A 10,396-nucleotide genomic window follows, 5' to 3' on the forward strand; every position below is an offset into this window, starting at 1 on the left:
GTGCTTGTGCGTCTCACCAAAGATAACACCTACTGACACCTAGTGGCCAGTGTAGAACATTACATATCATCAGGTCTTTGAATGCGTCTTCTGAATGCCTTGAATCATACAACACTAGTACATATAATAGTACATTATATAATACTACTGAACTTATATTAGTTAATTTAGCCATTCTTATGCATGAAAATGCTTAATTTAGGCAACAAATGTGTAAAATTTGCAATAATAGACTGAATTCAACCACAAATACATTTTTTATGAATTAATATATTTTGGAAAAACTGTGATACAATGAAGCCATGAAATTTGAAGCGCAAAGTGGCAAGGGAATACTGTACAGCAGGGGTCTCAAACTCGCGGCCCGCGGGTCAAATGCGGCCCGCGAGACGCTAGTTTGAGGCCCCCACCTTGATACCAAAGTTTAATGTTGAAATGACAGCTTAAAGCTGTGTGCACACCGGACACAATTATTTCATATATATATATACATACATATATACATATATATATATATATGTATATATATACATATATATATATGTTTTATACATATATATATGTTTTAGCAGATATTTTGTTGTGGAAAACCGGAACCAAAGTACTGAAAAGTGTAGGGTATAGCAGAAGCAAAAGCATTGAAGATTGTTTTTTTAATAGATTTTTTCCCCAGTTTTTAATAAATGCATTTTGGGTTTTTTTGAAAACCTGATGCGGCCCGGCTTCACCCAGAACCTAGCTCCGGTGGCCCCCAGGTAAATTGAATTTGAGACCCCTGCTGTACAGTAATCACTTGTTTATTGTGTGGGACAGGTTCCCAAAATAACCTGCAATAAGTCAAATCTGCAAGTGCAATTATTATACTGTATATTGACAATAGTATTGACAATATTGATTTACAAAAAATTTGCAAAAGGTGAACCCCAATGTAGCAAGGGAAGACTATTTGCATAAAAACGTTGTGAATTTGCCATGAAACTGTAAAGAAAAGTTGTCATGACCTAATGTAGTGATACACACTGCTGTTTTTATGTAGTGAGTCTGGGGTCTCATCTTAGCCAGCGTCCCACTGACGCATCCAAATGTCAACAATAATTCCAGTTGAAAACATTGACTCAACACAACAACAATAAAGTCCTCATGTTGGACATTATGGACAACAATGCATTCTGGGAAACGATAAGTTTATGTTCACTGGAAACTTCAGAGCTGTGCTGCACACTAAAAATCAAGAAATGTGCAGTTTGAAGACACAAGCTGACACTTGCTCGGGGCAAAAGTGGATCTCTTTTCTTTACCAGCTGACAGAAACACTGCTCAGTCGTTGCTATTTTAAACCCAGTTACCTGTTGACCTGACAGCAGAGTATCAGTGGGGGGGAGGGAAGGGGGCGCACATGTCATCTGCAGGTGCACGCTCCGAGCAGGGGTCCATGCTGAGGTTGAGCTGCAGACGACACAACGCTGAGCTTCTGTCAGTAACAACATTTTTGGAATCACCTCTGACGACTTTTGCTGAGTCTGACCTGGTCGGTGCTGCTGGGACACCCAGATCAGAGTCCACCTTCCCCACTTTGGATTTTTGGTTGTGGTTCTTCTTCAGATGGAGCTGCTGTGCTGAAGAAGCAGGACTATAGTGAGTGTTCCTCCGGACCATTTTGAGAGGAAGTGCATATTTTGTTCTCACCAGAACACTCCGGTCTACCTTCAGCTGAACAGTTAAGTTGGGCAGTGGTCCGGAGATCCCCTACCCAAGCCCTGTGAAGATGTACGGCCTGTACTTGGAAGCGGTCAACGACTACATCAACGAATCCTATGGCGAAGACGTGTGGCGGTTGATTGAGAACCGAGCCGAGATCCCTCACCTCAAGTTTGTCAGGCATCAGATGTACAAGTAGGTTCTTCATACGCACGGTCAGGATGATTGAAACATAAGTATGGAAAGTGTAGAAATAAGTATCAAATAAACATCACTTCAGGAAGTGAACAAATGTAACAGTTAGTGATTGTAAAAGTACCAGATAGAGGGGTAGGATTTAATAAGCTTTGCTTCTTCCTACTCCTTTTGGACATGTGGAACTGTGAACTGATTATGTGATGCACTCAATTGTAATCTGATCAAATGAAATAAAACCATTACCATTATCATTACCATTACCAACATCTAAAAGTACAACAAGCATTGATCCATTAACTAACTAACTGGTTCTCTCCCCCAGTGACAACCTTATCCTGCGTCTTGCAAAAGCAGCTGGTGAAGTGTTGGGAAAAACCCACGATGAGCTGATGTATGCCTTTGGAGTCTACATGGTCAAGAGGATTGGAAACTATGGCTATGAGCGGATCCTGAAGGTCCTCCAAAGACTCATTCATTAATTGTCTTAGGGACTCTTAATTAGTGACATACAGTATAACTACACTGTAGTGTCTTTGTTTTTTGCAGGTGTTGGGACGAAATGTGCGCGATTTCATCAATGAGCTGGATAACCTGCACGAGTACTTTCGCTTCTCTTTCCCCAAAGTGCAGCCGCCGAGCTTCTGTGTGGAGGAGGAGTGTGAGACCAGCCTGACGCTGCACTACCGCAGCACCCGCAAAGGCTTCACACAGTTTGTTAAAGGTGACATTACCGCTTTTGACTCCATGACCGCTTTGCAAGTAGTCTCAGCTTTTAATGAATGAATGACTGAATAAATGAATGAACGATAGGTTGGACCTCCTTATTTATCCCTGAAACTTCTTCATTCACAATTGTATGCGTCCAACTCCATGGGAAAACTTTGGGGAAGAATCTTTTCTGTTCCCAGTGTACAAAGCAAAGTCTATGAAGGCATGCTTGGAGGACTTAGATAAGGAAGAACTAGGACAGGTCTGGCATCAGTGATCTCACAAATGGACACATTCTAAAATCTTCATGTTACATGTTACATTTCCATCAAAGTATTTGCAGTAAAACCTGTTTTAGCTGCAAATGCACCACATTTTCTTGACTTTTCACTTCTTGTATCTGTCCCAGTACATTGTCTATGATATAAAATTGTGTGTCGTCACCCTCTGCAGGCCAACTCTCCCAAGTGGGCCGCCAGTTCTACAACACAGACATTGAAGTGGAGATCTTGTCCAAAGAGGAGACAGAGAAGATGACGTACGTGGTACGTACACTCAACCTTGACCCAACTTCCATCAAAGTGGAAATGAATCCATCATATTACAAGCAGGGCTGGTGGGACGCTGATAAGTGTTTACTGGAGAGGGATCGAGGGAGGCGACAGGAGAGAGTCGCCAATGTCAGCATGACCTCTGCTCACTGTTTGATTTGTGGGTTGGAACACTTAATAGATTTAATATACAAATGATCAATATCGATATTATACATAGAACATGATTAACAAGAGTCTGCAGATGAGGGTATTATGGGTCCTTGAAAAAATGACCAGTCTTCAGCAGCCAAATCTGGTTCCTTATTTTAATATTGCCCTGTAACTCTCAATGAAAATCAATGGGGTCAAAACTGAGGGTTCAACTCCAAGCTTCTTGTTCAGAGAGTCGCAAGAACTATATCTCTGGCTGAAGTTCTGCTTGCTAAGAATAAAGACGACAGAACTGAAGAATGTGGTCTCATGAATGTCCCTCTCCTTGTTCAGGTCTATAAGATGAACTTTGACAATGCCGCCTTCAAGCACCGCATGCCCCAACAAAAAACAGCACCAAGTTATGAGAAGCTTCCAATGAAGCGAGGTATATTTTTTGACATGTTCCCCTTCAGTGTCATCTTCCGGCGCGACATGACCATGTACCGCATTGGCGACGGCCTCAAAGAGGTGTTCTCTGACCTCCAGGGCAAGAAGGTCAACGAGGAGTTCACTCTGGTTAGGCCGATGCTGGAGTTCAGTTGGGACAATGTGAGTGTGGAGCAACCACGGCCTGTTTATGTTTATGTGACGACTACCGGCTGACATGAAACTGTATTCCCTCCTCCTGTGACAGATCTACACCCACCTGAACAACGTCTTTGAGCTGCTGTCTAAAGCAGTGGTGGAGAGCAAACAAAAAGTCAACATTCCCAAATTAAACAAAGAGGAACCCGAAGAGAAAGAGGAGAGCGAGAAAGTCAAGAAAGAAGAAGAAAGAGGCATTTATTTCCCACACTAAGTCCAGACTCATTTTACCAATTGGTCCTCATTGAGTGTTTGTCCTGTGTGAAGAACAAAAGTCAGTGGAGGAGATGAAGGGCACAGACCAGGAGTACAGCAGCTCTCTGACTCAGTACAACAGCTCTGCTAACTCTGGAGGCGAAGACATCGAGCTGCTGGCCTTCCAGACAGTCACAGGTCAGATCATCTTATGTCCTTTCAGTTTTGGATGATGATAACAAACTGAAAAACTGCTTTCTGTTCCTACTTAGGCAAATGCAGTGAGACCATCTTTGAAGACATGCGGGAGCCCCCTAAAAAGCCTCTCCACCTGAAAGGCCAGATGAAGTACGTCCCCCAGTGGGATTCCCTCATCTTTCTGGGGACGCCTATGTAAGATCAAACTCTATCTGTCTTAATGTCTTCATATGTCCACACCTTGGTCTCAAACATCTTGTCCTCCCTCTGCAGCATTGAGACAGTGGAGGACATGATCAAGATGGGCGTCTACGTCAATGACTTGAACCTGCACGACTCCAGCAGAGAGCTGATCTTGGCTGGGACGCAGCAGTCGGCTGAGCTGCAGCTGGCCCTTGACCAGGTTCAGAAATATCCAATGCCTGTGCTTATCCAGGTCTGGTCATGGGGCAACAATGTCTTTCAGATGATAATTTGACTTTTTTAATTTTGTAGGAGCAACAAAAGTACGCTCAGCTGCAGGAAATCATTAAGAAGCTGGACGAGGAGAAGAAGAGAGGAGACTCCTTGCTGTACGCCATGATCCCCAAAGCCGTGGCCGACCGCCTCAGGAAGGGAATCACAGCTTTGGAAACATGTCAAGTAAGTCTCAACTGAAAGAACTGACCACCACCACCATCATCATGTGCACCATAGTAACTTGCATGAGTTCTAGGTCTTCCCTGATGTGACCATCCTGTTCAGCGACGTGGTCAAGTTCAATGAGATCTGCATCCACATCACGCCCATGCAGGTGGTAGACATGCTCAACGAAATCTACATCGTCTTTGACACGCTCAGCGAGAAGCACAACGTCTACAAGGTTGGCTCCTTCCACTGTGACTACATGTGAATGAACCAATCCTAGCCAGAGGTTGGACTAGAGCCCATAGTTCAATGAATCTTCATTCTTCATCTTAGCAACGCATTTTGGACAATTGTATACTTCCGACTTTGTGGAAACACAAAAATGGTCTCACTCCCTCTGGTGCAGGTAGAGACAATCCGTGATGCCTACATGGTGGTGGCGGGTGTTCCCAACAAGACCACATTCCACGCACATCACATCTGCGACATGGCCTTGGACATGCTGAGCTCCATCGACCATCTGAAGGACCCGTCCACTGGGGACAACATCCAGATCAGAGTGGGTGAGTGGTCCAACTACTAATGTGTGCATCTGTCACTGTTATATAATAGCTATAAATGGGAAATGGTGATGCAGGTATCCACTCGGGAATGGTGGTGGCTGGCGTGGTGGGTCTGAAGATGCCTCGCTATTGTCTCTTTGGAGACACTGTGAACACAGCCTCCAGGATGGAAAGCAATGGCGTGGTGACTAACCTAACTAACCTCAACTACTCACTTTAGGCAGCTAGCTGCTACATGCTAAAACAACGACAGCTATGCCAGTTGCCTTCACTGACGTTACAATTAAATGTATCAGCTAAATAGATCAATATTCATTATAAAGAGATGTAGTTTAAACGTGTGTATGTGTGAGCAGGGCATGCAGATACACATCAGTCAGACCACCAAAGACCACCTTGAACATGAGCCCTACATCATAGAGGAGAGGGGAAAGATCTTTGTCAAGGTAACAACTTTCTCCTTTCATGGGAAATATTTTATGGAAATATAAATAGTATAAAAAGAGGTTTACTATACTGTGTATAAATTGGCCAACACTGCATGACTAATATGCTGCAGGGTAAAGGCTACATGAAGACTTACTGGCTGAAAGGAAAGAAAGATCTTTCCTTCAAGACTCCAGCTGAGCTGCGTTACAGCAGCGAGCAGAAGGACTCTGAGGACAAAAGTTCTAATGGGTGAGAAGACCAATTGAAGTAGATGATATCTTCTCTGCATGGTGTGTCCTACATTTTGGAGTGGAAGTAAATATGTTCTTAGAATATTCTTTCTTGTCTTAAGAATATAAAATGTCCTTGTCTCTATTTATTTTTGTGTTAGCTCCACGAGCCCCAGTGTCAAACGCATGGCCTCAAGCCTCCCCATCTGTGGTGGCGAGGAGCAGGCGGAGGGTAAGCCGAGCCCCAGCGACCTCCCACCGGATGCCCTGCCCCAAGCGGAGGCTGCCAACGAGGCCCTCACTAATTCAGGCGAACTTCAAGAAAAAGAGAAATCCAAAAAGACTAAGAACAACAAGGGCGCCAAGGTGGACGCCTCCCAGGGAAACGCCATGTCCGAGCTGCTGCCGCCCTCCGATGGGCTGGAGAACCCGGGCCCGCTCCTATACAATAAGAGGAACAGCTTCAGGCAGCAATATGCCAAGCTGCCCACCAACCTGCCCATGAGGAGCGCCTCCTGCACTCTCCTCTGAGGCCCCATCATCCCGCCAGGTTCCATGATGTCATGATGTTGACAACTTGAAACATTATGACACCATCACGCCATGACATGGTGCCACGGCATCATGATGTTGTGACGTGATGTTGCCATGATATCCTAATGTGGGGGCGCCTTGACATGACCTTGTGAGTCCGCGGCAACATGACATCATAATGAAATCATAATGCCGCGGTCCATGACAATATGACATCATCGTGATGCCGTGGCACATGAAATCATGACATGGTGATGCTGTGGTGTCATGACGCCAGCGCATGGTGAGGGGGTAGAGGTCGGAAGAAGGAAGTATGACAGATTTCAATACGTTTCAATTTAACATGGCGCCAGTGAGCAATACGGCATGAAATAAAACGTTCAGACCACCAAGTTAAAGTCGTCTTGTCGTACAACACAAAAAATAATAAGCATTTGATTGTGCACAAGGACACACCAACACAGTTTATTTATGATGTCCTTGATGCTTTGTGTTTTTATAATTTGACTTTCCCTCATAATGACAACACAATAGAGAATGTTTGGGGAGATGTTTTCTTGTATTGAGGCCTTTATGTTGCAGACAAACCTCCACTGAGTGTAATCATCATCTGTTTTGTTGAAAGTAGACACATTATTACACATCTATGTTACTGTATGTCATTTAGTACGATGACTTGTATGCCTGCATGTATGATAGTTTGTATTTATATAAACATGGATGTACAGCCTCTATACACATATGTATGTGTTTATTATTCATTAATTCATTTTCTACCGCTTTTTCCTCACGAGGGTCGTGGGGGTGCTGGAGCCTATCCCAGCTGTCTTCGGACGAGAGTACACTGTACACCCTGGACTGTTCGCCAGCCAATCACAGGGCACATATAGACAAACAACCATTCACACTCACATTCATACCTATGGACAATTTGGAGTCACCAATTAACCTAGCATGTTTTTGGAATGTGGGAGGAAACCGGAGTACCCGGAGAAAACCCACGCATGCACGGGGAGAACATGCAAACTCCACACAGAGATGGCCGAGGGTGGAATCGAACCCTGGTCCTCCTAGCTGTGAGGTCTGCGTGCTAACTCAACTCAACCACCGTGCCGCCCATGTTTATTATTATTATTATTATGGGTGTATTAGTATTGGTATTATAATATGGTATTATACTGGGTGCTCTGTATGAATTTCACTATCGCATCATCACAATGTACATACAATGTAAAGGAAACAGACAAAAGTTCCAATTGGACTTTTACATCTGTGACGTCTGCACTCACTCATTGGTGTGGAGGTGAGGGGTTGTGGTCATTGTCACAGCAACACAAGCAGATGTCTGAGTCAACCTCTCATGCCTAGGTTCCCAAAGTGGAGTCGGCAACCTGGAGAATGGCTTTTTAACGCTCAAATAGAGGAAATGTCGATTTTGGAAATGGATCTAAAATATCTGTGACTGACTAGACCGGAAGCATGGCGGACGAGTGGTCAATGTGCAGGCCACACGGCTAGGAGAACTGAATTTTATTCCACTCTCTGTGTGCATGTTCTCCCCGTGCATGCGTGGCTTTTCTCCGGGTACTCCGGTTTCCTCCCACATTCCAAAAACATGCTAGGTTAATTGGCCACTCCAAATTGTCCATAGGTATGAATGTGAGTGTGAATGGTTGTTTGTCTATATGTGCCCTGTGATTGGCTGGCCACCAGTCCAGGGTGTACCCCGCCACTCGCCGGTAGACAGCTGGGATAGGCTCCAGCACGCGACCTGGTCTTCGCGGCCAAATCTGGTTCTTGGGACATGGAATGTCACTTCTCTGGTGGGGAAGTTCCCCGAATTTGGAGAGTTTGAGACATTCCAACTAGATATAGTCGGACTCACCTAGGGTCACAGTTTGGGTTCTGGAACCAAACTCTTTGAGAGGGGCTGGACCTTGTTCTACTCTTCTTGTTTTTACTCGCAAACTGGTGTGGGCTTATTAATAGTCCTAATGAGACTCAGCATCTCCAAATCAGAGGCCATGGTTCTCAGTCGGAAGAGGGTGGAGTGCTCCCTCCGGGTTGGGAATGAGGTCCTTCCCCAGGTGGAGGAGTTCAAGTATCTCATGGTCTTCACCAGATTGGTGCAGAGTCTGCGGTCATGCGGTCGCTGTACCGGGACCGTCATGGTGAAAAGAGAGCTGAATTTACCGGTCAATCTAGTAGGTTCCCACCATCACATATGAACATGAGCTTTGGGTCGTGACTGAAATAACAAGATTGCGGATACAAACGGCAGGTTTCCTCTGTAGGGTAGCTGGACCCTAAGAGTGAGGGTGAGGAGCTCAGTCATCTGAGAAGATCCCTTCCTCCTCTTCCTTCACATTGAAAGGAGCCAGTTGCATGCCCAGCTGGGAGAAGGCCCTGGGGCAGATCCAAGACACGCTGGGGGGATTATGCCTCACAGCTGGCCTGGGAACGCCTTGGTGTCCTCCCGGTGGAGCTGGAGGAGGTGGCCGGGGACGGGGAAGCCTGGGCTTCCCTACTGAGACAGCTGCCCCTGCAACCCCGACCCGGATAAGCGGAGGAGAATGCAATGGAATGGACTTGATAGCATTTGCAAATGGACACAAGTGAAGCCCAGGTTCAACCCATTCAAACGGAAGGATCTCAACATTAGGCAGGACCTAACTTTGATCAAAATTTCCACATGCAAAATACATATTTTTGAACCCAAATTACTTAGTATTTGATTAATTAACTATTATTTAATAAGGGTTAATTACTTAATTAATTAATTAATTACTCATATTCAATATTTCTAGTTAATGAAGAGGTTTATGTTTAAGGGTGCAGGAGTAGGGGGTACATGGCTGAAGGGTACGTGACTGTGCAAAGTTTGGGAACCACTGCTCTAATCCAACATAAGAGGAAGCACTAAAGGGTCTGCTAAGATCTGACAAACTAAAACATGAGTGTTTAACCTGCACTTAAGTGGAGCTCATTTCACTTCACACACACACACACGCACACACACACATGCAAAAACAAAAAGACACTGTCGAGCACCCACTGATTCCTTGATAGATGTCATTACACGATAAAGAGGAAGCCGACAGGAAACCGCTTAAGGGCTACTTCCTGTCTGTTACTATGGCAACAGACCTGCTTCAGCAGTGGCGAGCGAGTCTTTCAGTGGAGTTCATTTGTCTGCGAGGGGTCCAGTAGGAGGCCACACAAAGAGGCAGGTGTGTTGGGGGCCACGCCGCTCCACCGTGGGGCGGCGGCCCGCACAGGCCCGCCTCTTTGTCCAGCTGCATCTCAGAGTGACCTCCGACCCCTCACATCTGGCAGCAATTAACATTTGGCAGTGTGTGGATGCCATTGAGAGGTGTGTTTAGAAAAGATGAGAGTTAATGTTCTACTTCTCACTTTGATTCCAGCCTTGCCATTTTGTCAAGTTTTTTTTACTGTTCCAATTACACAATCACACATTTATAGCATTTGGACATACTATATACGATATTTCAATATTGTATTTATGTCATATTTAAATTTTGCTTCGGTCTCCATACTGCATGCGGGTGTAACAGTACCACACACTCACAGGTCAGTTTGTTACTCTGTTTTTAGGTTACAGTTTGGTTGGTTTTGTATACAGTAAGGAAAGAAAACGTAAAAAACTAAACCTAAAACTGCTTAG

At 44.9% G+C, this 10,396-nt stretch overlaps 1 protein-coding gene across 1 annotated transcript; it reads left to right on the top strand.

The window, feature by feature from the left end:
- Positions 1–1,716: 1,716 nt before the first annotated feature.
- LOC131105720 (soluble guanylate cyclase 88E-like) lies at positions 1,717–7,387 on the top strand. Its single transcript, XM_058054127.1, has 16 exons — positions 1,717–1,893; positions 2,219–2,351; positions 2,443–2,617; positions 3,058–3,149; positions 3,642–3,899; positions 3,985–4,129; positions 4,203–4,328; positions 4,403–4,523; positions 4,602–4,764; positions 4,824–4,970; positions 5,044–5,190; positions 5,362–5,518; positions 5,593–5,702; positions 5,875–5,964; positions 6,078–6,196; positions 6,339–7,387. The coding sequence occupies exons 1-16, from the start codon at positions 1,766–1,768 to the stop codon at positions 6,706–6,708; spliced, it is 2,481 nt and encodes an 826-aa protein (XP_057910110.1). The 5' UTR covers positions 1,717–1,765; the 3' UTR covers positions 6,709–7,387.
- The last annotated feature ends 3,009 nt before the right edge of the window (positions 7,388–10,396 follow it).

The sequence above is a fragment of the Doryrhamphus excisus genome, chromosome 17 (genome assembly GCF_030265055.1).
Source record: "Doryrhamphus excisus isolate RoL2022-K1 chromosome 17, RoL_Dexc_1.0, whole genome shotgun sequence".
In the NCBI taxonomy this organism is placed as follows: domain Eukaryota; kingdom Metazoa; phylum Chordata; class Actinopteri; order Syngnathiformes; family Syngnathidae; genus Doryrhamphus; species Doryrhamphus excisus.

What these genes read in the sequence shown, in the direction of transcription:
- LOC131105720 (XM_058054127.1), top strand. Translation starts at nt 1,766, where the DNA reads ATGTACGGCCTGTACTTGGAAGCGGTCAACGACTACATCAACGAATCC. An exon ending in GGATGGAAAGCAATGGCGTG is followed by an intron (nt 5,703 to 5,874) that starts GTGACTAACCTA and finishes ATGTGTGAGCAG; the next exon opens with GGCATGCAGATACACATCAG. An exon ending in GGGGAAAGATCTTTGTCAAG is followed by an intron (nt 5,965 to 6,077) that starts GTAACAACTTTC and finishes AATATGCTGCAG; the next exon opens with GGTAAAGGCTACATGAAGAC.